Source organism: Ranitomeya variabilis, chromosome 8 (assembly GCF_051348905.1).
Source record: "Ranitomeya variabilis isolate aRanVar5 chromosome 8, aRanVar5.hap1, whole genome shotgun sequence".
Lineage (NCBI taxonomy): Eukaryota > Metazoa > Chordata > Amphibia > Anura > Dendrobatidae > Ranitomeya > Ranitomeya variabilis.
Genome location: NC_135239.1, coordinates 144345710 through 144361026, shown reverse-complemented (window position 1 = coordinate 144361026; position 15317 = coordinate 144345710). Strand labels below are relative to the sequence as shown.

General features: G+C 40.0%; 1 protein-coding gene across 1 annotated transcript in view; it reads left to right on the top strand.

Moving 5' to 3' along the window:
- The window catches only part of SLC25A17 (solute carrier family 25 member 17), a 156309-nt gene that overhangs the window by 90437 nt on the left and 50555 nt on the right, over nt 1-15317 (top strand). Inside the window, exons 4-5 of the mRNA XM_077277738.1 lie at nt 4060-4211; nt 8607-8723. Coding sequence (XP_077133853.1) covers nt 4060-4211; nt 8607-8723 — 269 coding nt within the window. The remainder of the gene's footprint in view (nt 1-4059; nt 4212-8606; nt 8724-15317) is intronic.

Here is a 15317-nt window from a genome sequence, read left to right as displayed (position 1 = left end):
ATGCCTGGTTCCCACCGTGAAGCATGGAGGAGGAGGTGTGATGGTGTGGGGGTGCTTTGCTGGTGACACTGTTGGGGATCTATTCAAAAGTGAAGACATACTGAACCAGCAAGGCTACCACAGCATCTTACAGCAGCATGCTATTCCATCCGGTTTGCGTTTTGTTGGACCATCATTTATTTTTCAACAGGACAATGACCCCAAACACACCTCCAGGCTGTGTAAGGGCTATTTGACCAAGAAGGAGAGTGATTGGGTGCTATGCCAGATGACCTGGCCTCCATAGTCACCAAACCTGAACCCAATCGAGATGGTTTGGGGTGAGCTGGACCGCAGAGTGAAGGCAAAAGGGCCAACAAGTGCTAAGCACCTCTGGAAACTCCTTCAAGATTGTTGGAAGATTGTTCCCGGTGACTACCTCTTGAAACTCATCAAGAGAATGCCAAGAGTGTGCAAAACAGTCATCAAAGCAAAAGGTGGCTACTTTGAAGAACCTAGAATATAAGACACTAGATGTAGCACAGCCCACGGAATATATAGCACAGCCACATAGTATATAACAGCCCATGTAGTATATAGCACAGCCACATAGTATATAGCACAGCCACGTAGTATATAGCACAGCCCACGGAGTATATAGCACAGCCACGTAGGATATAACACAGCCCACGGAGTATATCGCACAGCCACGTGGTATATAGCACAGCCCACGGAGTGTATAACAGCCCACATAGCATATAACACAGCCACGTAGTATATAACACAGGCCACGTAGTGTATAACAGCCCACGTAGTGTATTGCACAGCCCACGTAGTACATTGCACAGCCCACGTAGTACATTGCACAGCCCACGTAGTACATTGCACAGCCCACGCAGTATATCGCATATACAGTTATATGAAAAATTTTGGGCACCCCTATTAATCTTAAGCTTTATGTTTTATAAAAATTGTTTTTTTTTGCAACAGCTATTTCAGTTTCATATGTCTAATAACTGTTGGACACAATAATGTTTCTGCCTTGAAATGAGGTTTATTGTACTAATAGAAAATGTGCAATCTGCATTCAAACAAAATTTGACAGGTGCATAAGTATGGGCACCCTTATCATTTTCTTGTTTTAATACTCCTACCTACTTTTTACTGACTTACTAAAGCACTTTTTTTGTTTTTGTAACCTCATTGAGCTTTGAACTTCATAGCCAGGTGTATGCAATCATGAGAAAAGCTACTTAAAGTGGCCACTTGCAAGTTGTTCTCCTGTTTGAATCTCCTCTGAAGAGTGGCATCATGGGCTCCTCAAAACAACTGTCAAATGATCTGAAAACAAAGATTATTCAACATAGTTGTTCAGGGGAAGGATACAAAAAGCTGTCTCAGAGATTTAACCTGTCAATTTCCACTGTGAGGAACATAGTAAGGAAATGGAAGAACACAGGTACAGTTCTTGTTAAGGCCAGAAGTGGCAGGCCAAGAAAAACATCAGAAAGGCAGAGGAGAAGAATGGTGAGATCAGTCAAGGACAATCTTCAGACCACCTCCAGAGAGCTGCAGCATCAACTTGCTGCAGAAGGTGTCAGTGCATCGGTAAACTATACAACGCACTTTGCACAAGGAGAAGCTGTATGAGAGAGTGATGCGAAAGAAGCCGTTTCTGCAAGCACGCCACAAGCAGAGTCGGCTGAGGTATGCAAAAGCACATTTGGAGAAGCCAATTTCTTTTTGGAAGAAGGTCCTGTGGACTGATGAAACCAAGATTGAGTTGTTTGGTCATACAAAAAGGCGTTATGCATGGCGGCCAAAAAACACAGCATTCCAAGAAAAACACTTGCTACCCACAGTAAAATTTGGTGGAGGTTCCATCATGCTTTGGGGCTGTGTGGCCAGTGCCGGCACCGGGAATATTGTTAAAGTTGAGGGACGCATGGATTCCTCTCAGTATCAGCAGATTCTTGACAATAATGTTCATGAATCAGTGACAAAGTTGAAGTTACGCAGGGGATGGATCTTTCAGCAAGACAATGATCCAAAACAACGCTCCAAATCTACTCAGGCATTCATGCAGAGGAACAATTACACTGTTCTGGAATGGCCATCCCAGTCTCCATACCTGAATGTCATTGAACATCTGTGGGATCATTTGAAGAGGGCTGTCCATGCTCGGCGACCATCAAACTTAACTGAACTGGAATTGTTTTGTAAAGAGGAATGGTCAAAAATACCTTCATCCAGGATCCAGGAACTCATTAAAAGCTACAGGAAGCGACTAGAGGCTGTTATTTTTGCAAAAGGAGGATCTACTAAATATTAATGTCACTTTTCTGGTGAGGTGCCCATACTTATGCACCTGTCAAATTTTGTTTGAATGCAGATTGCACATTTTCTGTTAGTACAATAAACCTCATTTCAAGGCAAAAACATTAGGGGTGCCCAAACTTTTTCATATAACTGTATATATATAGATAGATAGATATATAGATATAGATAGATATATATATATATATATATATATATATATATATATATATATATATATATATATATATATACACACATATATATAGATATATATGCAGTCAGTTCAAGTTTGCAAAAAAGTATGAAAAGTGGACAGTAAAAGTTTGGTAAAAAGGTGATTTGGAGCAGTGAAATGAAGGTCAATAGACTAGGCTCTGATGGGTTCAAATAGGTCTTGAAGAAACAAGGGAAAACGTGACTAAAAGATCAGAAATTGAAGGAACATTCAAGTTCGGTGGAGGAAGCTTGATATTATGGTTTTTTTTCACGGCCAAAGGCGTTGGATACTTGACCAGGATTGATGGTGATCTCAATGCTGAGCTATATGTAAATATCCTACAAGACAAGTTACTTTGTACATTCGAGTACTATTGGTATGAAAAAGACTACAAATTGTTCCAGTAGGACAATGACCTGAAGCATACATTGATTGGCGAAGGAATGGTTCAATGACAATTAAGTAGAGATGCTGTATTGGCCCCCACAGTCCCCAGACCTCAGCCTAATCGAATACTTGTTGGTAGAGACGAGGAAAAAACTGTATACTGCAGAGGTGTCAAATTGCATTCCTCGAGGGCCGCCAACAGGTCATGTTTTCAAGATTTCCTTAGCATTCCACAAGGTGCTGGAATCATTCTGTGCAGGTGATTAAATTATCACCTGTGCAATACAAGGAAATCCTGAAAACACGACCTGTTGGCGGCCCTCGAGGAATGCAGTTTGACACCTCGTATACTGTATTTTTCGGACTATAAGACACAGCAAAGTTTTAGAGGAGGAAATTCGAAAAAACAAAAACATTGAGGCAAAAAATTTGGTCAATGATGTACCAATATCCCATATCCTAGTATATATGGTACCCTCTTCCCTATCCTGGTATGCATGGCCCCCTAATCCCTATCCTGGTATGCATGGCCCCCTCATCCCTGTCCCAGTATATATGGCCCCTCTGCAGAACTGAATTTATCATGCTGATTTGTGTCTTGAAAAGTACATTCTTTAAATTTAGAGATACGTTCACATCTACATAAGATATGTGGTTATTCTATTCTTCTCTAGGGATAGAATAATCTAATTTATGCAGGGATAATTTGACCCCATTAGCTATAATGGGATTTGTAAAGTTTCTGTCATGTCTGTTATTTTGAGGAAAAAAAAATAGCTTTCCATGCTTTGCTATTCAAGTTAACATAGCAGAATCTGCAACAGAGTCTCCTGCACGGCTTGTAATGCAAATGTGAACAGAGCCTAAACCTGCTGTCTGTTTCCCTGTAACTAGAGCTTTGTGACATTCTTTAATAGCCTATATTTTCTTCTAGAGTTTCCATTTAATTTATTTGAGTTCATTTTTTTTTCTTGACACTTTCCCTTAGGTTATGAATGCATATGAATTTAATGGGCTTTACAGTATTGATTATACTTGTCACACTAATTGGTACACAGCTCATTACCATAAAGGGCCATGCAAAAAGATAACTACAAATATGAATGATTAGTTTTAATTTAATTTTTGTTTTTTTTTGCATTTATCTTAATTTGTAGACTTGCTCCATACCGTGGTTGGTTTCCCGTAATCTCTAGTCTCTGCTGCTCCAACTTCGTCTATTTTTACACTTTTAAAAGTCTCAAGTCTTTATGGATAAGAAGGACTGTGGCAACCACGAGCAAGGATCTGACTATTGGCTTCATTGCAGGTAATAACAGAGCTGAATGTAAAATACCTACAGTGAGGTGTAACAGTTTGGACACCCCTGATCAAAAATTACTGTTATTGTGAACAGTTAAGCAAGTTGAAGATTATATAATCTCTAAAAGGGCTAAGGCTAAAGATTACAAATTTCCTTGGTATTTTAGACAAAAAATATATATTTTCATCCGTTATATTTTAAAAATTACAACACGGAAAAAGGGCCGATGGAGAAGTTTGGGCGCCCTGCATGGTAGTACCCCAGTAGACACCCTTTTGCAAGTATCACAGCTTGTAAACGCTTTTTGTAGCCAGACAAGAGTCTTTCAATTCTTGTTTGAGGGATTTTCATTCATTCTTCCTTGGAAAATTTATTCCAGTTCTGTGAGATTCCTGGGTCATCTTGCATGCACTGCTATTTTGAGGTCAAGCCACAGATTTTCAATGATGTTCAGATCAAGGAACTGTAAGGGCCATTGTAAAACCTTCAGCATGCGCCTTTTGACGTAGTCTATTGTGGATTTTGATGTGTGTTTAGAATCATGATCCATTTGTAGAAGCCATCCTCTTTTTAACTTCAACTTTTTACAGAAGATGTGTTTACATTAAGAATTTGTTGAAATTTCATTGAATCCATATTTCTCTCTATCCGTGAAATGTTCCCTTGCTGTTGGTTGCAACACAACCTCAAAGCATGATTGATTAAGCCCCATACTAAATTGTTGGAGAGATGTTCTGTTCCTGAAATTCTGTGCCCTTTTTTTCACACATATCTATGTTCACTGTGGCCAAAGAATTCGATTTTAACCTCATCGGTCCAGAGGATTTGTTTCCAAAATGTATCAGGCTTGTTTAGATGTTCTTTTGCAGACTTCTGACTGTGAATTTTATGATGAATATGCAGGAGTGGTTTTCTCCTGATGATTCTTCCATGAAGGAGATTAATGTGCAGGTTTTTCTGAACAGTAGAACAAAGTACTATACTCCAGAGTCTGCTAAATCATTTTGAAAGTCTTTTGCAGTCAAGCAGGGTCTGCTTTGCCCCTCTAACTATCCTACAAGCAGCTCTCACTGAAATTTTGCTTGGTCTTCCAGACCTTTTTTTACCTCCATTGTTCATATTAGCTGCTCTTTCTTAATTACTTTTCAAACTGAGGAAAGTGCAACTTGAAAACGCTTTTGCTATCTTCTTATAGCCTTCTCCTGCTTTGTGGGCCTCTACCATTTTCATTTTCAGAGTTCTAGGCAGCTGCTTAGAAGAACAATGTTGTGGTGGACACTGATGATGAACAAGACAAGAATGGGAGGGTGTAGAAAAGCAACAAACATTTATTAAAGGACAGCAACGCTTTTCAAAATTGATAAGATTTCTTCTTTAGACTATCATACAAAGAAGGATATCAACTTATAAAAGAAGCCGTGATTCAGGGAAATTGCATGTCCCACCTACTGGTGAGTATCAAAACCAAGACACAATAGAACAATATTTGAATAGTTTATAATGATGATACTAAAATAAAGAATGACAATTATATATGCAATCTCTTGATAAAAAAAGAAAAAGTGGATAGTTATTCCAACATGTTTTAAATTACATCTACATTGTACCAAAAAAAAATTAAAAGAACTACTGCAGTTTAAAAATGAGTAATTTTTTTAATTCCTGTAGTTCCTTTGTTATTTATTTGTAACATGTAGCTGTAGTCTACTATACGTTGTAAGAACTATCCAGATCGTTAGGAAAATGAAAAATGTTACAAGACACAACATAACAAAATTGAATTTTAAATTAGTTTGTCTAAACATTTTTGTTCAACACAAAATAAAGATCCCTCTTGTTTTAGATTAGAAATAACAACAGTCTGCAAAAAATAACATTTCAAGAGCTGTTTTGGTTAGTCGATGTAATCTTTGTTTTTTGGTGTGCCAAATCCAAAAATGACCTCTGTTTTGTCATAGGACATCATGTTTCTTGACAATTTAGGTAACTATGTTAAATAAGGCAATACCGCGAAATAAATGAAAATAGACTTATAAAATTAATTTTTTTATTACAAATTTTTCATGAAAATCATATTTGCACTGAAATAAGCTCACTAAGTCACTAAAATGTTTTTTTTTTTCCCCTCTGATGCTTCTCTTGGTACATTTACGCTTGTGAGTAGCATCTGGAATGTCTCTGAAGCATCCAACTGTAGTCTGCCATCATTGTAATGCTCCATTTTCCCTGGTATCTTCTTTCCATCCCTTTAATTTCATGGTCCAATTGTTCACCTTGCTCTTCACTCACAACTCCAAAATTTTCATGAAAGTAGTCAAGGTGAGAATGGAGGAAAAGCACTTTCAAACTCATCAGGCAATCTAAAGCTTGAAATGCTTTCAGCATTCATCCGACAATCTTTTTGTGGTCAGGATCTTTTTTTATTGCCAGAAATTTCTCTGTGACCTCTTTAAATGCAGTCCACCATTCTTTTTGAGGATCCATCATGGTATTGACTAACTCTTTATCAGCTATATGCCTTCTAATGTCTGGTCCGACGAACACACCTTCCTTCAGTTTTGCCCACTGAGAGGCTTGGAAACTTGGTAACCAAGTATTTGAAGCATTACCCATCTCTTGGGAGTGATTTAAAAAATTGCTTCATCAATCCCAATTTTATGTGGAGAGGTGGTAGAAGAACTTTATTGGGAGGTACCAAAGTTTCTCGGATGACATTTTTTTTTCACCGACCGTGAGCGCTGTTGGCTGGCAACTCTTCTTTGTCCACTGATTTTGTCTGTCTCGACTGTGCGACAGACACAGAAAACAAGGGTATTTGGTATACCCAGCTTGTTGCCCAAGCAGCATACACAAGACCACACACACATATCTTCATATTTAAATTTGGGAAGAACCAATTTCAAGTTCTTGTAGGTTTCCTTCAAGTGTACAGAATGACTTACAGGGATTGAAGCGTACAAACGACCATTGTGGAGTGTTTTACTCCACAATGGCGGTTTGTACGCTTTGAGACTTATTTTTGAAGAATCTATAAAAAGACGCTGAATCATATTGGATTGCTGGCCAGCGCTCACTGCGCCTGCACCAGGCAGGGGAAAAGAGCGCAGGTGCCGGCTATTTTCAAAACAGCGCTGAGGAGGAGGCGGCGCCCGGTGCCAAGAAGATGTGAGTGACGGCTGTGTGGCGTGGAAAGCAGGGGGGAAACGCCGGCCTCCTTGACTGAAGACAAGATGTTTATGACAAATTATAAAACTGATTATTTCGGGAGTTACAGCACCCAGAACTAAAAGAGCCGCCTTGTCAGAATGCAGCATTACTGCTGCACAAGGTGGATCTTTTAGTTTGAAACGACTGGGGGGGGGGGTGACAGGTTCCCTTTAAGCCTTATAAGTGGCTGTGTGCACACAACCCATCCAGGTGAGTGCAATCCTGCATATCCTTCTATATTGTTACCCAGATAAGATCCTATTTGCACTTTGTCTCATCTCTAGTTTCTCTCTCTTATTGATTACTGATTATTAACTATTCCTATCATATGTTGTTCTATTTTGTGTCCGGGGTTTGATACTCACCAGTGGGTGGTAAGAGAATTTCTTTGAATTACAGGCACCCTGATATTGACACGTCATGATTGCACTGCATTGCTGTGGATGAGTTGACAGAGGGAACTGTTTCCCTTTGTCAAACTCCTTACGTGTGCGGTCAGTAGTGGCTATTTCAGTGGGAGCCCAGCTGTATGGAACAGCCGGTTCCAGCTGTAGATAGTAGTTTAGGCACAGCTCCTGTGCCTGCTATTTTCTTGCTCCATACACGTATGTTACAGTGCATGAGGTGGGCTAAAACAGTGAAGAATCTAGCACTGCTAGTGAGTTTGTTGAATGTTTGCATGTTGGTAATAGATTAAAGCATGTTATCTGGGACTATTTTATTTCTATCTCATGGGTTTAAGAACTGGCAGGGAGGTAGTTGCTAAACTACCTGCCTGTTTTGTCCGGCGCCAGCTTACAGTGGTCACGGATCACTCCTATCGGTGATTCTGCAGTTTCATTTGAATGAACGTTGATAGAGCAGCTCTTCCTTTTCCAGGCTTCTCTGTTGACGGGACTGCAGACGACATCACGCTGTGTGACAGCCAGCTGTCCTCAGTCTACATGAAGTGACGGCTCTGAGCCAACAAGTTAGCAACTCCCCCTGCCTGTAAGTTCTTAGCCCCATAAGAGAAAAATAAAATAGTCTTTCTTAACACCTTTTAGGAAACAATTTTTGAATATACTGTAATTGTACTTATGTTTTTACACTATACAGTGTATGTGTGTATGTATAATTTGATCCAATGCATAGAAATAAAAAAATAGTATATTTCAGGAAGTATTTCATGTATAAAATTTCATCTTTTATTAGGGATAGTGAATGTCCTGCTCACAACTCCTCTTTGGGTGGTAAATACAAGACTGAAACTTCAAGGGGCCAAATTTAGAAACGATGATATAAAACCCACTTCATACACTGGCATTGCAGGTAAGTGTAGGAATTATGGCGCAGATTTAATGATTCTGTGTCAATATTTACAGGATAAAAAAATTAGACACCATAAAAATGCACCTAATTGAGTAAAGCAGCTCATGCGAAATGATACACTATGCACACAAGTATTGGGGCTCACTTCTAAATTATTTTTTTACATTCAGGCCCCTCGCCATGCAGTCTGTCTTTACTAATATTCCTGTAAGAATGACTTGTTCTATAGAGCTCACTAACACCAGGGCTACCCTGTAATAGGATGTATCAAAGTGGCACACCATGTAAAGGTGCAGAGCGGGTTGCCGAGTGCTTAAGTAAAAAGTACATATTTCACCAACTGTCTGCAGACTCCATATCCGCAGAGTCCACACCTTTTCTGAGATCAACATTGGCACAAGAACTGCACCTGGCACTTCATGATATGGGAGTCCATGGCCAACATCTTCATGCAGTCTTACATCACCAAGCTTTGTGGGAACAGTTTGGGAAATGCCCTTTTCTGTTTCTGAACGTCTCTGCCATAGTGCACAAGGCAAGGTTCAAAATGGCATAAATGGGGGGTTTGGAGTGAAAGAACTTGACTGGCTTGCACAAACCCCTGACCTCAACCCCATCAAAATCCTTTGGGATGAACTGAAACGAAGATTGGGAGCCCAGCAATCTCATTCAACGTCCTTGTCTGACCTCACAAATGCTCTTCTAGATGAGTGGCAAAAACTCCCACGGAAAACCACAAATCCTTGTAGAAAGCCTTCATAGAAGGAATTTGATATTGCTGAAAGGGAAGAGACCAACTTGATCTTAATGATAATGGATCTAAAGCTCCTGTAGGCGTATGAATACATTTGCTCTTATAATGTATATTTAGTGCATTGTTTAAACTGCCTAAGTTTAGCTGTAAATAAGGAAGACAATCACAGGGATAAAATAAAGTCCTTATTTTCTTCATGTAGTGTATGTATATACTTGTGTACCTCACAATGCAGATCATGTATCTTAAATTCACAATGAACAAATCTCTGTTGACCACCCAAATCGTTTCGATACAGTTGACCTAGGGGAAAATGTCAAGATTTTCAAACTGTCGACACTGGCTCTCTCGCTGGCTCTTCCTCTTTGATTGTTTTTCACTAATTAGCCACATCAATGGTTCTCCCATGACTCCCATATACCATTCCATCAAAGTCAGTGTTCCTTCCTTTTTGAGCCCTGCCATGCACCCAAACAATAGTTTTCTCCCACATATGGGGTATCTGTGTGCTCAGGAGAAATTGCACAACAAATTTTGGGGTTCATTTTCTCTTGTTACCCTTGTGGATGTAAAAAATTGGGTCTGAAAGAACATTTTTGTTGGAAAAAAAATTATTTATCTTTTGTATTTTCACTTCTCAACTTTATAAACTTCTGTGAAGCACTTGTGGGTTGAAGGTGCTCACCACACATCTAGATAAATTCCTTGAGGAGTCTAGTTTCCAGAATGGTGTCACATGTGGGGAGGTTATGGGGATTCAAGGTGCTCACTCTAGATAAGTTCCTTGAGGGGTCCGTTTGTGTGCTCCTTCCAAGCCCTGCCGTGCGCCCAAACAGTAGTTTTTCCCCACATATGGGGTATAGGCGTGCTCAGAAGAAATTAAACAACACATTTTGGGTCTATTTTCTCCTGATACCCTGATGAAAAGTGGAAAATTTGGGTCTGAAGTAACATTTTTGTGAAAAAAGTTAAATGTTAATTTTTTTCCTTCTACATTGCAAAGATTCCTGTGAAGCACCTAAAGGGTTAATAAACTTCTTGAGGCTATGTGCACACGCTGCAGATTTGGGTGCAGAATTTTCTGCACAAAATCTGCATTTCCTGGCAGCAAACGCAGGTGCAGATTTGATGCGTTTTTCTTGCGGATTTTGTGCGTTTTTCCTGTGGATTTACTGCGGATTTTGTGCGGATTTCATGCGTTTTTTTTACCATGCGGATTTCTATAATGGAATGGGTGCAGAAATGCTGCAGATCCACACAAAAGAAGTTAGGCTATGTGCACACGTTGCACATTTGGGTGCAGAATTTTCTGCACAAAATCTGCACCTCCTGGCAGAAAACGCAGGTGCAGATTTGCTGCGTTTTTCTTGCGGATGTTGTGCGGATTTCATGCGTTTTTTTACCCCTGCGGATTTCTATAATGGAAGGGTGCAGAAACGCTGCAGATCCTCACAAAAGAAGTGACACACTCCTTCTTTCAATCCTCTGCGTTTTCCATGTGGATTTTTCCGCACCATTAGCACAGCATTTTTTTTCTTATTGATTTACATTGTACTGTAAATCACTTTGCGGATCTGCAGCGTTTCTGCGCGGAAACAAGCGCTGCGGACCCGCAGTAAATCCGCAACATGTGCACATAGTCTGAGTGTGGTTTTGAGCACCTTGAGGGGTGAAGTTTTTAGAATGGTGTCTCTTTTTGGTATGTTCTGTCATATAGACCCCTCAAAAGCCACTTCAGATGTGATGTCCCTAAAAAAATGGTTTTCAAAATGTTGTTGGAAAAATTAGAAATCGCTGGTCAACTTTTAACCCTTTTAACTTTCTAATAAAAAAATATGTTTCAAAAATTGTGCTCATTTAAAGTAGACATGTGGGAAATGGTATTTATTAACTATTTTGTGTGACATAACTCTCTGATTTAAGGGCATATAAGTTAAAATATAGAAAATTTCAAAATTTTCGCCAAATTTTTGTTTATTTCACAAATAAGCGCAAGTCATATAGAATAATTTGTACCACTATCATGAAGTACAGTATGTCACAAAAAACAATCTGAGAATCACTGGGATCCTTTGAAGCGATCCAGAGTTCTTACCTCATAAAATGTCACTGGTCAGGATTGTAAAATTTGGCCTTGTCCGGAAAGTGAAAACAGACTCGGTGGTGAAGGGGCTGAAGCTCTTTACCATAGCAATACAGTAAGGATGTCATATTTTTTACAGAGAGCACATAAAGGGGCAATTATTCAGGGGCACAGCATGGGCAGATATTTTTATTCAAAAAGATGTTACAGCATAGTGGAGGTGATTTTATGAAATCCCGTCTCCACTATGCGTGCAGGGCCACATCCGGCGGCCCTGTGTATCTGAACATGCGGCGCGTCTTTCCGGGCCTCAGCATGTCTATTTATCTTGCAGAGACCCTCCATCTCCGCAAGATAAATAACAGTCTATGAATACGATGCGATGATTCCGCATGTGTGCAATGAACACATCCGGAATCACCGTGCGTACAACAGGGGGCGACACTTTGGGCGGAGTGGGGTGTGCTCTGCGTCCAAAGCGCATAGATTATGCCCCGTGAAAACATACCCTTAGGTTTGGGGCTAAAGTTAGGGTTGGAGATGGGGTTAGGGGTGGGATTAGGGTTAGGGGTGGGGTTAGGGTTGGAATTAGGGGTTAAGGTTGGAATTAGGGTTTGGATTAAGGTTAGGGTTGAGATTAGGGTTATGGTTGGGATTAGGGTTATGGTTGGGATTAGGGTTAGGGGTGCGTTGGGATTAGGGTTAGGGGTGTGTTGGGGTTAGGGTTGTGATTAGGGTTATGGTTAGGGGTGTGTTGGGGTTAGGGTTATGGTTAGGGATGGGATTAGGGTTTAAGGGTGTGTTTGGGTTAGGGTTGGAGTTAGATTTGGGGTGTTTCCTCTGTTTAGGTACATCAGGGGGGTCTCCAAACGCAACATGGCGCCACGATTGATTCCAGCCAGTTTTGTGTTCAAAAAGTCAAATGGTGCTCCGTCCCTTCTGAGCTCTGCTGTGCTCCCAAACAGTGGTTTACCCCCACCTATGTGGCATCATCATACTCAGGAGAAATTGGACAACAACTTTTGGGGTCCAATTTATCCTGTTACCCTTGGGAAAATAAAAAAATTGCAGGCTAAAAAATTATTTTGTGGAAAAAAAATGTTTTTTTTTATTTTCACGGCTCTACGCACTTGGGGGTTCAAATCACTCACCATACATCTAGATAAGCTCCTTGGGAGGTCTAGTTTACAAAATAGGGTCACTTGGGGGTTTCTAATGTTTAGGCACATCAAGGGCTCTGCAAACGCAACATGACACCCGTAGACCGTTCCATCAAAGTCTGCTTTCCACTCCCCTTCCAAGCCTGAGCTCTGCTGTGCGACCAAACAGTGCTTTACCCCCACCTATAGGGTATCAGCGTACTCTGGACTAATTGGACAACAACGTTTGGGGTCCAATTTCTCCTGTTACCCTTGGGAAATAAAAAAAATGGGGGCTAAAAAATAATTTTTTGTGGAAAAAAATTATTTTCACGGCTCTGCGTTATAAACTTTAGTGAAACACTTGGGGGTTCAAAGTTCACACAACACATCTAGATAAGTTCCTTGGTGGGGTCTAGTTTCCAAAATGGGTCACTTGTGGGGGTGTTTCTACTGTTTAGGCACATCAGGGGCTCTGCAAATGCAACATGATGCCCGCAGACCATTCTATCAAAGTTTGCATTCCAAAACTGCGCTCCTTCCCTTCCGAGCTCTGCCATGCGCCCAAACAGTGGTCCCTCCCACATATAGGGTATTGGCGTACTCAGGACAAACTGTAAAACAACTTTTGGGGTCCAATTTCTCCTGTTACCCTTGTGAAAATAAACATTTGGGTGCGAAAATATAATTTTTGTGGAAAAAGTACGATTTTTTATTTTCACGGCTCTATGTTACAAACTTCAGTAAAGCACTTGGGGGTTCAAAGTGCTCACCACACATCTAGATAAGTTCCATAAGGGGTCTAGTTTCCAAAATGGTGTCACTTGTGGGGGTTCCCATTGTTTAGGCACATCAGGGGCTCTCCAAACATGACATGGGGTCTGATCTCAATTCCAGCCAATTCTGCATTGAAAAAGTCAAACGACTCTCCTTCCCTTCCAAGCTCTGTCGTGCGCCCAAATAGTGGTTTACCCCACATATGGGGTATCAGCGTACTCAGGACAATTTGCACAACAACTTTGGGGTCTAATTTTTCCTGTTACCCTTGGGAAATTTTGGGGAAAAAAGATTATTTTTATGGAAAAAGTAAAAATGTTTTTTTTCACTGCTCTACGTTATAAACTTCTGTGAAGCACTTAGGGGTTCAAAGTGCTCAACACACATCTAGGTAAGTTACTTAAGGGGTCTAGTTTCCAAAATGGTGTCACTTGGGGGGTTTCAACTGTTTAGGCACATCAGGGGCTCTCCAAACGCGGCATGGCGTCCGATCTCAATTCCAGCCAATTCTGCATTGAAAAAGTCAAACGTCACTCCTTCTCTTCCAAGCTCTGCCATGCGCCCAAACAGTGGTTTACCCCCCAAATATGGGGTATCGGTGTATTCACAAGAAATTGCACAACAAATTTTGTGGTTCATTTTCTCTTTTTACACTTGTGAAAATAAAATGTTTGTAAAAAAAAAAAAAAAATTAAATGTTAATTTTTTCCTTCCACATTGCTTCAGTTCCTGTGAATCACGTGAAGGGTTAATAAACTTCTTGATTGTGGTTTTGGGCAACTTGAGGGGTGCAGTTTTTAGAATGGTGTCACTTTTGGGTATTTTCTGTCATGTACACCCCTCAAAGTGACTTTAAATGTGAGATAGTCCCTAAAAAAAAATGTTTCCAAAATTGTGCTGATGTAAAGTAGACATGTGGGAAATGTTATTTATTAACTATTCTGCGTGACATAGCTCTCTGATTTAAGAGCATAAAAATTCAAAGTTTGAAAATTGCAACATTGTAAACATTTTCACCATATTTCAATTTTTTTCATAAATAAACGCAAGTAATATCAAAGAAATTTTACCACTATCATGAAGTATAATATGTCACGAAAAAACTGTCTCAGAATCAGCGGGATCCATTAAAGCGTTCCAGAGTTATAACCAAGGGCTGTGGAGTCGGAGTCTGAGCCCATTTTGGTGGAGTCTGTATAAAATGGACCGACTCCTAAAATATATAATAAATTGGATACAGTAGTTCCATGCAGTTTGTGGAGAATATTTTATTCATAAGAATTTGGGAAAATTATGAACTGTCCTCTAAATGTCTGTCCTATTCCTGATCTAAGGTCTAGACTTTTAGCTGAGATGAATCTGTGCTGCAGTTTATGTTCATGATAAGTAGTGAAGCTCCTCCTCTACAGATGAGGGGAAAAAAGAAACCAGAGACCATCACTTCCTGTCAGGCAAAGGAGGAGTAAAGACCGTCTCAAACATCAGTTACAAGATATTTTGTAAGTGACAAAGTTACTGCAACAATGACAGAAGATGTGTTTGAAAGACAGCTCATCGAGCTTGTTATGAAGGACTGTGTACCATTATCATTATTTACATGACCAGCTTTTACAGCTCTTAATGGAGGAATGGCCCAAAAACTTGGTGTTTCTCTTGAAAGAGAAAGTATTAGAAAATGAGTGATTGAAGAAGCCCTTAACCAAAAGGAAGATCTTAAAAAGACTCTCAAGAGACGCTTTGTATTTCTTAAAATGGATGCCTGCATACGTCACAGAGTGAACTATTTTACTATCAATGTTTGATATGTTTGTGACAACAAAAAATTGTTACTAAGACGCAAA